The sequence below is a fragment of the Mytilus californianus genome, unplaced genomic scaffold (genome assembly GCF_021869535.1).
Source record: "Mytilus californianus isolate M0D057914Y unplaced genomic scaffold, xbMytCali1.0.p SCAF_3, whole genome shotgun sequence".
Classification (NCBI taxonomy): Eukaryota; Metazoa; Mollusca; class Bivalvia; order Mytilida; family Mytilidae; genus Mytilus; species Mytilus californianus.
In genome coordinates, this window is record NW_026262679.1 from 40,221,297 (window position 1) to 40,235,830 (window position 14,534).

General features: G+C 31.0%; 1 protein-coding gene across 1 annotated transcript; it reads left to right on the top strand.

The window, feature by feature from the left end:
• Positions 1-388: 388 nt before the first annotated feature.
• LOC127734566 (probable ATP-dependent RNA helicase DDX49) lies at positions 389-14,491 on the top strand. The gene is made up of 12 exons (XM_052244503.1): positions 389-573; positions 3,052-3,175; positions 3,456-3,541; positions 4,040-4,161; positions 4,794-4,972; positions 5,278-5,418; positions 7,651-7,803; positions 9,113-9,210; positions 9,961-10,035; positions 10,465-10,553; positions 11,038-11,109; positions 13,704-14,491. Exons 1-12 carry the CDS (start codon positions 456-458, stop codon positions 13,800-13,802), a joined length of 1,356 nt encoding a protein of 451 aa, XP_052100463.1. The 5' UTR covers positions 389-455; the 3' UTR covers positions 13,803-14,491.
• The last annotated feature ends 43 nt before the right edge of the window (positions 14,492-14,534 follow it).

Below are 14,534 nucleotides of genomic sequence, written 5' to 3' on the forward strand. Positions count from 1 at the left end.
ATTAAAAATTAAAAATTAAAATTAAGATTGAAATGATCCTCGTCTCATGGGTTTTTGTGCTATTAAGAATGCATTGTGACGTCACAATTTCCATTCAACATATGATCTGACCATAAAATTAAAATTAAAATCAAAATGCTACTATATATTTATCACAGTAAGTCAGCAGTCTCAATGGTGTATAGAAAACAAAAGCTCAACTAGAAATAAAACGAAGGATTTAAAGAAATTTTAAAGAGCCCCTCAAAGTAAAGCAGACAAAATTATTTTTTCCCATTTCCCATATTGGGCCTCACTTTTACTACCGGATTCTATTAGCCTGTCCGCTCTTTACTTTTTTCTCGGAATTAGTCTGTGTCTTATTAGTGTTTAAAACTACAGAAAATCGTGGGTAAGGAAGAAAATTTGTTTTTACATTGAACAACAAAATTGATTGTTTGTTTTTTGAGTGCAGCATGGAAAATACTTTCATAGAACTTGGCCTTAACGAATGGCTGTATACTCAGTGTAAAGCTATGGGGCTTTCCAAGCCGACTCCAATTCAGATAAACTGTGTCCCGCCAATTCTCGAAGGTAATGTAGAAATATATGGTATTTTCACGACACGTGTTTCTGAAATTTTGTTTTTTCAGAGAACAAAACTTTCAAAAGTTATCAAATTGTTTAAATGTTACCTTGGATTTGCTAGAGGGAGAATTAATATCCGAAGAAAAGACTAATCTTGCACATACATGTAGATAAGTCACTATCTATTTTGCGTATTGAACCTATATTGTACCTGTAAGATCGTTGTGGGACTCGTTACGGAAGGATCCTATTCTTTTTAGTCCACCTAATTTTGGTACACTTTCAAAACTGATACAAACATCAATCCTGCATGGTTTGGTGCAATATTTCACACAATTAAAAAAGTTGTAGAAAAACTATTTGTGTCCTCATCAATTACTTATCTGATACATTACTGACTCCCAATGACGGTCTATACTAATTTTAAAAGCTTCCACAGTTTTTGAAGAAATCTAGTCCAAATAATTATGACGTCTTGTAAAGGTATTTTTAATTTGCTGTTACATCTTCATATGCTGTCACAAGGTTAAAGCCATTTTTTTGGCTGGACTTTGAGAGCAAATTTTGTTCAATGTTCAGACCCAATTTTCCAGAAATTTTCAATGACAGCCAGAAAAAGAATCATGTGCAAAACAGTGTAGACGAGACCATTGATTGGCGCGCTAAAATATCCCATTGACTGGGTCAGATTAGGTGAACGTTCGTCTGTAACGCCCACAACTCACCACGTATTTATTATAAACATTTAAACTGTGGGGTTGCCAAAGGGTCTCAGTATATATACGAACTACAGTGCACAGTATATTATATACATATTTTATTTGCGATCATAAAATGTACGAAGTTGTCCATTACTATGTAAATTGGGTCGATTAAAAAAAAAGCTGAATATGTTTCTGTTGCCAAGGGTTTTTCACAAGCTTAGTAGTTAGCAGAAAAGTTCACCAAACTATACATTTTACCTATTCAAAAATGTAAATGCAAATTTCACAAGGCTTGATCCAAATAGCCTTTTTACTGTCTAATAACTTGCAAGTACGAAAAAGACAGGAAAGAAGTATATTTTGTCTATATGTTTTGTGTTTGCACACTTTTTAAAGTTGATCATGCATTCGTTCTAAAATAAAATTTTGACCAGATAAAAGTTTAAAGATGACATAATTGGACAACCGCAATTGTAATAAATCGCTTTGACGTCCGAAAAAAGATATTTAATAATCAACACATCCATTTTAACATTTAAAGCCAGTTAAATCCTTTTTTGTTGAAAGAACGTGCGATATCATAAAAATTGATTATCAAAACATAACAAAAACACAAGTAAAGAACGTTTAAGTATTCAATATAAATCAAAACACAAAGGTTAATCCTGATTAGTTTTTCGAATTATTTTATTTAGGCACTGAGACCCTTTGACAACCCCACAGTTTAAATGTCTATAATAAATACGTCGTGAGTTGTGGGCGTTACAGACAAACATTCACCTAATCTGGCCCAGTCAATGGGATATTTTAGCGCGCCAATCAATGGTCTCGTCTACACTGTTTTGCACATGATTCTATTATATTTACATTTATCATGTTTATCATGTTTATAGAAATTTTTTTTTACACTGGCTTCTTGATGGACTGAATTTTCAGCTCAATCTCCCATTACTTCTTCACATTTTTCTGGAAAAAACAGCATTATCGTCGGCCTTTGATTATACATACCGTCTCTTCCAAATATTCATTTCTAGATGTCTGTACACAGGGGCTCGTATCATAGATGTTTTTGGGGTGGAAATATATGCCAGTCGACTGGTATGCGTTCTAGCTACATTGTGTACGCTATAAACACAATGTAGAATGTATACCAGTCGACTGGCATATATTTCCGCTTTAAACACAATGTAGGATGCATACCAGTCGACTGGCATATATTTCCGCCCCAAAAACATCTATGATACAAGCCCCTGTGGTCTGGTACGGTATTTCCTCTGCAACGGAACTCCAGTTTTGATCTTTTTAGAAAACTTTTGTTTTAAATGTTGGTTACACTATACATGAAACTTTGATGAAAGACCTTTTGTACTTTTAAAATACATGTACTATGGATTTTATAAATGACCTCTTGATAGGAACTGATGACCAAGTCAGAAAGTGTTACTTATGTAAGTTTTGTCTAAAGGTGCAAAGAAACAGAAAACATATTACTAATAAACTATTTTATACTTTTTCTGTTTTGCTTAGGCACTTGGGTACAGGATTTGGATTATCCATCGGAATGGTAGTTGCAAAAAAAAGGTTAAAAGTCTATGTTCACTCATTTTGTTTAAAAATATAGATATGCATGATATAAGACACTTGATCTTCCTCATACATATATCTGAAAAAAAATAATTTATCATATTTTTTGTGTATAGATTGAAAGCATGGTTAGTCTAGCCAAGGAATCCATAATGTATTAATGACATGTTTACCTAATACAATATTTATAATGCAGGTAGAGACTGTATAGGATGTGCCAAGACAGGAAGTGGAAAAACTGCAGCATTTGCATTACCAATCTTACAGAAACTGTCTGAGGATCCTTATGGAATATTTGCTTTGGTATTAACACCAACTAGGTATATAATTTTAATATTTTCTAGTATTGATAATTGTACAAATTGTTAGATTATAATTTAACACTGAAGATTATTTTATCAATTAGATTGCCTTTTCCAAAATTGCCATATTAGGAACAAGACCTGAGGCCAACATATACAGATATGAATAAATTCTGAGAGAAAAAAGAAATTGTAATGGGCAATTTGTTATGAACATCTTCACAAATAATTTTTTTCTTTCTATTCCTTCTTAAAAAAGTGTGTAACGAATATTTAACATTAAATTTGTATATTCCAGAGAGTTGGCCTTCCAGATAGCAGAACAGTTCAATGTATTAGGAAAACCAATAGGTGTTAGAGTCAGTGTTATAACTGGAGGATTAGGTATAACACTAATTTAGACTTCATTATATATTCTACTGCATTCAAAGTTTTATTTGTTGTTTACAAATCTTTGTTGATTTCATTTTCAATCAAAACCCCAAATTTTAATGGCCAAACAAAGAATTCTATTTATCCTATTAAGAATATTTATTTTGATTGCCTATGTGCAGTATTTCAGAATAGTTTTCGTTTGATACAGGCATCTACGTATACCATAACATACCACATGATTCCTCTGATATCATAAAGCAAATACAAGAATAACATTATGACTTCAATATTCCTGGTATCTATTCTAGAAACTTTTCAATTTAAAATAGTATTACAGAAATTGATGAGTTGGATACATTATTGCTATTAATATGGTTCCGAAACCTTAATTTTACTTTTTGCTGCTTTTATATATCTTTGCTTTAAAGACTTATTGATAATCAATTTCTACAAATGCGGTTTTTAAAAGTTTTTTAAAAAATAAACCAATTTTGTCTTTAATTTCAGATATGATGAAGCAAGGAATAGATTTATCAGTAAAACCACACATTGTTATATCAACACCAGGCAGACTGGCAGATCATTTACAAAGCTGTGATACATTTAGTTTAAAGAAGATTAAATTTCTGGTAAATAATTCCATAATATGTTTCATGTACCAAACCATCTTGCAACTATCATTTAGTATGCCAGAGGTATTGATAAAATTTAGTTAAGAAAATATTGAAACTTTACCATATATAGTGCATGATGATGCAAAAGCACATTAGATTGAGATGACACATACAGATTCTTGGCACTACTATGAGGGTGTGGATGCAGGTTTACAGAATAGAAAATAATGGGCAAAATTTATAAAGAATAGAGAAAAATGAACCTAAAAAAATTAAGAATAGAGAATAATGAGGTGCTAAAATATAAAGAATAGAGAATAATGGGCAAAAAGTATAAAGAATAGAGAAAAATTCCCTAAAAAATTAAAGAATACAGAAATGAAGGACCCCACATCTAGACGCTCTACTATTCATAAATAATAGAACAGGAAACAAATAAATGGTTCAACACTAAAATGTACACAAAATTCATCTGGTAATTTATAAATTTAATAAAATCTATTCCTGTGTTTCTTAATTTACAGGTAATGTGAGGTATAGATAGCTAGACCTCCAGACATTCCAATAACAACATATTCCAGCTTTTCCAGTAGAGTGTATGATAGATAAAATTTATATGATAAAAACGTTATTATTGTTTTATAAAGGTATTAGATGAAGCAGACAGATTGATAGAAGATGATTTTGGTGAACAGCTAGAGGTAATATTTGAAGTTTTACCAAAGAGGAGACAAACATTACTTTTTAGTGCTACAATGACAAAGAACTTAGAAGACATGCAAGATTTAGCCATGACAAAACCTTTCTTCTGGCAACAAATATCACAGTAAGTAACACTAGAGAATTGATATATATGTTTTAGTAATGGCAAATCCCATATTAATAAGAAACACATGTATTATAGGCTTTAGACAGATTTTTTTGTATTCTTTTAATGCTATGCACATGTAAATTTAAATCTGAACAAATAAGATTATATATTTTTTGGCATTATTTGCAAAGTATTGATACAAATCTTAAATATAGAGAAATACATCCCTTTTTCAACTAAATGGTTTCTTTTTGGTAAATGAAAATATGGTGGATTCACTTTATTAAAGAATTATTTATAAGTTCCCACATTATTTTCAGAGAATCGACTGTCGAAGAGTTGGAGCAGTATTATATCCTGATGCCTGCAGATGTGAAGGATGCCTATTTGGTTCATACCCTGGACAAATATCTAGAGAAAAACAAGAAAAGTTCTGTTATTATATTCACCAATACTTGCAAGTAAGAAAAACAGAGAAAAACAAGAAAAGTTCAGTTATTATATTCACCAATACACATATACATGCAAGTAATCAATACAAACATATGAGCTTTTTGATCCCACTCACAAGGGTGAGGGCCATTATTCATTTACACACATACAGACTCTTAAGTTATATTGAGGTTTTATAATCAAACCACTACTATATTCTAAGGAAAAATTTGGGGAACAGGAGTCACTCTTACAGGCATTGATAGACATCAATTAGACAACTGTGAATTTTTATTCATTGGTACATGGATACAAATTTTCATAGTTTTCAATGTCAAAACCATAACTTCAAATGTTCAATTAAAAATAACCACATGATCTTATGTTAAAAGGTGTCATGAACTTTTGTTGGTAGTTGAGTATTCGTTTATATTATAACTCAAGTTTGTGTTTATGGTACTTCCAAAGACATGTATGAGTTTTTAATTGATATCATGCCAACTTTGGTAATACATTTACCAAGTTTTATACTGTAATTTATATTCAGAAACATTTCATATTGAAGACTCACTTTATTAATTTGTTTAGTGATAAACTATTTCACCATTACACCAAAGCCAACCTGGTACAATGTTTAATATATATAGATTCTTACATTGATACCAGTGGATTATCGGATTTATCCAATCGAGATAGTTAAACTGTCAATTTTAAAGTCCGAGCCTTGGCGAGGACTTTAAAATTTATAATTTAACTATCGAGATTGGATAAATCCGATAATCCACGAGTAATTATGTAAGAATCTGTTTCTCTAATGATTTAAAAATAAATTTTCCTTTTCAGCTAAACTAAAATCCCCTTCGAGTGCCTTCCACTTTCTATAAAGTTGTCAGTTTCATTAACACCTGTTAGCATATTTTGATGCATCCAGTGAGCTGAGAAAGGTTATGACCCTTAAACTCATCCAATCATCTTCTGAGATCACTGGCAACCACACGTTGATTAAATTTTTTTATACAATGGGTTCGGAAAGGGATAAATTTCCATAAAATTAGAGAAATATATATATATAATTGTGCATTGAATCATTTATCAGTATTTTTTGATCAATCCAACAAAAATAAATGAATCCACAGATGTTTGAACAATATTTGCTGAATGTCTTACAATTCATACATAGAGATACAGTTAACAAATGGTTAACCTGAATCTTTGCTATTTAGGGTCAGTTCAGAGATGTTACAGTGTTTCAGTTCTATTTTCTTATATTTTGCTATTTATCATCTATACTACTAAAGGAAGAGACCGATTTCATTGAGCCGCAACTCCTCTGAAACCATACAAAGTCGGAAATATTTGTGATATGACGTATAAATGTAGTGTTTTGTACTTCCTAAATTTATCTTTGAAACAATCTTATTTCCACAGAAAACGCTAATTTTTGAGAAAATATCCAAATTCGGAGACTTCTCAATCCGTGTCTTATATGCATTCGTGCATGCTCAGTTGACATACTGCCCGTGAAATACGGATTTTACGTAGCTCATATGGTTATTGAGTTAAAAGGGTAAAAACTACTGAAAATCACACTTTGCCACACTTTTCTTAGGGTATTTAATATTTTTATTTTCCAACCGAGATGAATGGGGTCTTTTGCATTATGTTCCTCATTTTCATCTCTTTAAAGAAATAGAATTAAATGCATTAACCGTGTCCAAATCCTTACTGTGTCCACACACTTTGTTTCAACACTTGCCCAATTGTACCGCTTTTTTGCGGGCATCTTCTAGTAATCCGAATCATTAAAGTCATCACGGCTTGATTCACAAATTGTAAGAAATATTATTGTTTTTAAGACAGTGCCTCATTGACACAGTGTTTAGTGCCTTCCATTTTTACTATCATTCAAATGTATATTCTGTTGGTTAAAAAGAGCTACCAAGATCCATAAAAAAAAAGTTTCACAGTATATCTTAGTAAGATTGGTCTGTGACAAAAATAATTTTAAATTGCATTTTTAGATCTAAAGAATAAGCATAATTTCTTTGTTCATAAACCAAAGAAAATAAAATCACATTATTGATTGAATATTCATAGTTTAAGATTTTATATAACAATCATAAGGTAAAGATGTACATTTAAGAAAATATCACACATAAACTTTTAGATTCTGAATAACAAGTTGCCTAGTTATACTTGACAATTTACATGGTTTTTTTTTTGTCAGAAATTTTTTTTTAAACAATTTTGATTGCTTTCAGATACACACAGATTCTTGGGATTATATTATCAGAACTTGGAATGCAGTGTGTGGTGTTACACTCCATGATCAGACAAAAGGAAAGATTAGCCTCTCTTGCTAAGTTTAAATCAAGTCAAGTCAGCATATTGATTGCTACTGATGTAGCCAGTAGGTATGTGACATAAATTTTGATTAAGAAAGCCATGGTAGAGTTTATTTGAAAATGTGGGCACTCATCTTACAACTGACAAACAGAACAAAGAACTTCAGTAAAGTAGATTTCTCTCTTTAAAGATACATTGGATCTTCTAGCAAAAAGGAAACAATTTGAAATTGCTTTTTATAAGCCCGTTTACAGGACGTATTATAGTATACTGTTGACCGTCTGTCCGTCCGTCCGTCGTCAACATGTCGGACATTAATTCAAAAACACTTTAACCAATATGCATGAAACTATATATCTATTGACGTGAGCTCCCTTTCGTTTTTTATAAATTACGGATTTACCATTTCCGAGTTTTGGGTTTTATTCATTAAAAAAAGGGGGGGATTTTCCAGTTTTCGGACAATAACTCAAAAACAATTTCACCAATTTGCATGAAACTTTTGTGAATTGTTTATTACTATCGACATGAGCTCCCTTTTGATTTTTATAAATTTTAGACCATACGTTTCTGATTTATGGGGTTTTATTCATTACAAAAAGGGGGATTTTCCAGTTTTCGGACAATAACTCAAAAATGCTGAATAAGAAACTTTGGTAAATTGTTTATATCTATTTTTGTAAGCTCCCTTTTGATTTTTATAAATTTTCCAATTTAGGTTTCCGAGTTATAAGATTTTATTTGTTTATAGTCTGACAACAGATTTACTAAGCATTGCGCAACAGCACAGTGTATTGCACAACAGGAAGAAATCTTGAATTGAATATAAATTCAATTCATATAACCGATTTCAAGTTCTTTGACTACATTTATTCAGAAACCTATAATATGTCAAATATTTAATTACAATCCAAATTCAGACCTGTATCAAGCTTGAATATTGTGTCCATTTTTACCCCAACTGTTCAGGGTTGGACCTCTGCAGGCGTATCCAGCTGCGCTCAGCGAAGCAGTTTATTCATCTTAGATAATAATTAAAAATCAAATAAGATTTGAAATGATTTTATCCATTAGAACGCATTAGTATCTGTTTCATTATTACTGATTTTCCCCAAAATATAAATAATATTTTGAAGCTCTGCTAAACTGTATATTTTGATAAGATATTTACCATCTGTTCTGTTATTATAGATATGACAAGTGATTTTTTTTTGTGGTAAAATCAGCAGAAAAAGGGTGAAGAAAATTTAAAACTCCCTAAAGAGAAAAAACTGAATATTATGTTGAGAAATTGTTACTCTCTAAAATTGAAAGAAGTTGTGTTTGGAATTACATGTATCATTTTTCCTGTTAAACATTAAAAACACTTAATTTTAGAGGATTGGATATTCCAACCGTAGATTTGATTATTAACCATAATGTACCAAACAGACCTAAGGACTATGTACATAGAGTTGGACGTACTGCTAGAGCAGGTAAGAGCAAAAATACTACATTGATACATAAACTGTGTATCATGTTTAGAAACTTTTTACTTTCTTTTACTGTAGAATAAGTTGATTTTGTAAGGGTGAAATTTCATTGTTTTCTTTGTGAATTTCAATGATATTTGATGGTTAGTTAGCATGAATTGGATGAAACTTCCATTCTTGCCTGTATGGTATATTACAAAAAGGTTTGGTCAAATGTATGGTGTTATTTGTAGTTTCCTTTGATAACTTGAAACTGTTCAACCAATCCTTTTAGATAGAAGTTGAGGTCAAGTTTGATTGTGATAATTTATGATTATTGATTGCTTTAACACTGTCACTAATAAATGGAAGGGAAATTAGGTTTGCTGTCATTGAATGAAGAGGTAGTTCATGATGGGGCTATGTCACTTTCAAGATTTCTTCTCCCTTGCAATAAAAAGCAGATGTCTCCAAGCTTTAATATTCATTGACCATATGCACAAAAACATTTTCTTCTTTTCTGAAACATGGTTGGAATAGTATTGGAAGATTCTTTATATAAATTTCATATTTATTCTGATATGATGGAAAAGGTAACTGATAATGACTGATTTGTAATCAAATTCTTTGAAACAACAAGGTCAAAAGTTTTGAAAGACAGGCGAGACATTTCAGCGTGTGCACTTATGTGGTTTAATTTATTAATTTTCATATGAAAACTTTATTAAATTTTATATCCTTACAAAGATTTAATAGAATATAAATGTTTTACAGGACGATGTGGTAAATCCATTACCCTGGTAACACAATTTGATGTGAAATTGGTACATTCGATAGAAGCTTTTGTCAGTAAGTCATTTCACTATTGATCACTCAGTTATTGTTTTACTCTTGTGGTGTTGATAAGAACAAAACAAATTAAAGAAAACTTCAAAACCATAAGTTGCAGTGGCAAAAGAAAAACAAGAGAAAAAACAGTAGCAAACAACCGAGAGAAAAAACAAGGCTACAGCAAACAGCTGAAAGAAAAAAAAAGCAAAAAAAGAAGAAAGAAAATAAAAGACAGCAGCAATCAACTAAAAAAACCAGTCGCAAATAATTGAAGATAGAGTAAACTAGTTTTTTAAAATGATATTTCAATGACAGATACTGTTCATTTTTGAGGATAACAAATATTCCTAATGCTAAAAACCTTTGTCTATTACAACCTTAGTGTTTAGTTGTGTAGAATAGACTTTGCTGCTATCCTGGAAAGAAAATTTCAAATTTTATTCTTAGAAAAGAAGATGGAAGAATGGCCTATAGAAGAAAAAGAAGTCATGAAAATATTGGTTGAAGTAGCAACATCTAAAAGAGAGGCTCAGATTGTAAAATATCATAAATTGGTGTATATGTATTAAATAATTTACTTAGGTGGTTGATGAATAAAGAATCCTTGTGAAGTTGTAGGGACCATGGGGAGAACCTACCTTAGATACCAAGCCTTTAGAATAATGCCATGCATCATAAAGCAAAACAAACCAAAAACTGACTGTTTAACAAACTTTGTTTTTCGATATTTATCTATTCTATTTATCAATCTAAACTCACTTTTCATTATTTCTCTCACCCAGAGCGACACACATTGTGATGTCAAAATTTAATGTACCTAGCTTTTTACTTCAGTTCTTAATTTCTGTATGTAAATTGTCCTGATGGCACCTGCCTGGTAGACAAAACATGTGAACCAAGTTTAATAAAATTGCAGACTCTTTGAAGTGTTGTTGTCATATATAGGTATTCTTGTTATTTGTATTTGCAGTACTGAATCTTTGCTGTACATTATCAGTTTTATTTTCTTTTTTATTGCAGAGGTTAGATGAGCGAGATTTTGGTGAACAGAAAGAAATAAATAAGAGGAAAAGAATGATAATGGAAGGAAAGGTATGTCATAATAATTATTCAAATTTCACACGAGAAGCTATTTTCAATATTGCATAACTTTTACCTCGACAATAGTACAGAAAAAAACACTATACAATAGCGCATGTGGAAAACCATATACAAAACATTTAAACAAACACCTAGTCACCTAGTGTGGTGATGTTCTCAGACATATACAGATAAGTTTTGTTTGGCACACACTTCTTTTTCACTTCTTTTTCTTTTGTCATCCCACATTTTGTTTTTTTATTTAAAAAATAATCAAACAAGAAAAATCTCCAAATTTTTTGAGAAATAGATATAGCAATACTTTTTATACGACCGCAAAAATTAAAAAAATTTTGGTGGTATATTGGTATCACCTTGTCGTCAGCGTCGTCCGAAGACAGATGGTTTCGGGATAATAACTTTAGTATAAGAAAATAGAAATCAATAAAATTTTAACACAAGGTTTATAACCACTAAAAGAAGGTTGGGATTGATTTTGGGGGTTATGGTCCCAACTGTTTAGGAATTAGGGGCCAAAAAAAGGGGCCCAAATAAGCATTTTTGTAGTTTCCAGACAATAACTTGTGTTATAGTGTATGAATCTCTCTGAAATTATACCACAAACTTCCATACAACAAAGGGATGGTTAGGATTGACTTTGGGGGGTTATGGCACAAACCATTTAGTAATTAGGGGCAAAAAAAGGGGAAAAACAAGGGTTTTTCTGGTTAAAGGACAATTGAGACAATTTAAAAGCAGTGTAAGGGAGGTAATCCAATTCAAATTAAAGAACACTGTTTGATTACCTCCCTTACACTGCTTGTAAATTATGTATTAAGAAATTATGATTTTCTTGAGGTGATTAGCTGTCAATTTATTTTTAGCAGTTACTATTAATTAATATTAATTTTAGCCATGACTATGTATGTCATTTTGTATTTTAAAACTTTTATGATGTATTTAAATGGGTAATTTTGGTTGCAAACTGCATTAGAAATTTGAATTGAGATACTGACCATATTGTGATGGAAAGAATTTTTGTGGGGAATAAGGGAAAGGGGGGAGGTGAAAAAAAATTGGAGGGGGGGACAATTTTTCTCATTTCAGATTTCAGAAATTAAAAGAAAATTTCTTTAAATATTTTTTTTTTTGGGGGGGGGGGGGGGGGGGGGGGGGGTAATATTCAACAGCATAGTGTATTGCACAAAAGCAAAAAACCGGGGTAAAATAAAAAAATTTTGGTAGGTGGGGGGGGGGGGGGTCAATTCGCAACAGTGCACAAAAGCAATAAATTGAATATAAATTCAAATCATATAACCAATTTGAAGTTCTTTGACTACAGTTATTCTGTGTCAGAAACCTATTATGTGTCAAAAATTTAGTTACAATCCAAATTCAGACCTGTATAAAGCGTGAATATTGTGTCCATTTTGGCCCAACTTTTCAGGGTTGGACATCTGCGGTCGTATCCAGCTGCACTCAGCGAAGCAATTTATTAATCTTTGCGATGAAAGATAACCTGTTACAGATATTCCCGAAGTACCCAACATTTCATACCCTTATTTACTACTGTAAATAGTTGACAGATTATTGAAGGAATAATACTCTTGAGACTCTTTAGTTTCCCATCACATATCTCTTTAATGTGAGAAGAGGTTAATTTCAATTTCTCTAATTTTCATGCTTTTTTCACATTTTTTGATCGGTGTGAGAAAAATATTTTTCATCTTTAGAGAAAACTTTGTTCTCAGCAAAGGATTGGTCAAAATTCAATTATGTCGTCAAATTTCTTGGTTTCTTTTGAATTTCATATTGTGATGTCATGAAAAAAGGCGGCCATGTCTGATGACGTCGCATATGTAGAACACAACTTTCTGCAAATCTTTGAAAAGGAAGGATAAAATTTGTTTAGATATCATCTAAAAATCATTAGAGAAACAGATTCCACCACCATAACTTGTGTATTACAATATTTCTTCACTCTCAACAGTTAAATTCGAATTATTTAAAAAGCTCAGCAAGCCTCGCACTTTAAATATTAAATTCTTATGGCCTTGAGTGGAGAAATATATACACTTGATGCAATGGTGGAATCTATATACCTCTTAACAGTTAAAGTAGAATTTGGCTTATTAACTTTTAATTGAAAATTTATTGATTGTCCTAATGGCAGGACTAGATTTTGTGTGGAGTCATATGATAAGTAAGTTTGAGTTTAAAAAATTTATCAGAATTTATGATTTGGAAATCGATTTAACTCTTTTCCTACTACTGACTGATATATTCACAGTTTTTAACATTCTTCTGTTCGCAGTGTCTGATAAATTCGCTTGCATAGTCAAGTGTGTATTTGCATTGACTGATATATCAACTGCAGACAAACACATGTCCAGAATCAGTATTTTTATATCAGAAAAAAGAAAACTTTTTAAATATTTAACCTGAAGTGTATTTAAAGTGCAAGCTTTAAAAAAAAATATCAAGGAGTTAAAAATTTGCCAAAAAATTGAAAACATGAAGGAAACATTTTTACATGTATATCTTAAAAAGTTTTTTACACAATAAACAATAGTATAAAACAATTATAAATTCAAATAATTTTATAGGATCCAGAAAAAGAAGAACAAAAGAAACAGAAATTTATAAAAGAGAAAACAAAGGAAAGAAAGAAAAACAGAGACTTGAAGAAAAAAGAGAAAGTTTGAAATTTTAATCTTACAGTTACAAGCATTCTGTGATATTGATGTTGACCTGTTAAAAGGTTAAAGGAAGTAAAGCTAAAAACTATTGAATCGGTAAAAGATCTTATGTTATATACTGATACTGACAGTGTCACATAGTTATACATCATTGACCAAGAAGCTGAATTTTCCTTTAATAAATTCAGTAAAGAATTTGTCATAAGTTAATCTAGTCAGCAAAATATTCATCAATTTAAGAAATGGTCAATCACTACATTTATTTGGATATGCAAGTACATGAAATTGTATTCTATATGTAAAATTATATAGATAATGTGTTTTCTTGTCTTTTGCTTATCTTGTCTGAAGAGCTGGTGTAAGGGACTGATAGTTTAATGGTCCTCAACAAGATACACAGTCAATGACTACTACCATCATGATATGGGTAATTTTGAACCATACTAGATCTAAATCATTCATAGGATATCTTGTATATGTAATAGTCAGACATTTGTTAAAAAATAAATTTTTACTAAATAAGTTATAGTTTTGTTATTTGTATCTGATCTGTAGAGTAAAGTCTGGCATTACTGGCATTCAGATCAAGTCAAAGTCAAACATAGATCTTATGTGTGAAACATACTTTTGGAGCCACTGAATATCAAATATGAAAATCTGGCTTGAGAAATTATTTATTGATTTGTAACAGATACTGTAAAATTTTCTTTGATGCAATTTTCTTTGTTTGAGAAAGTC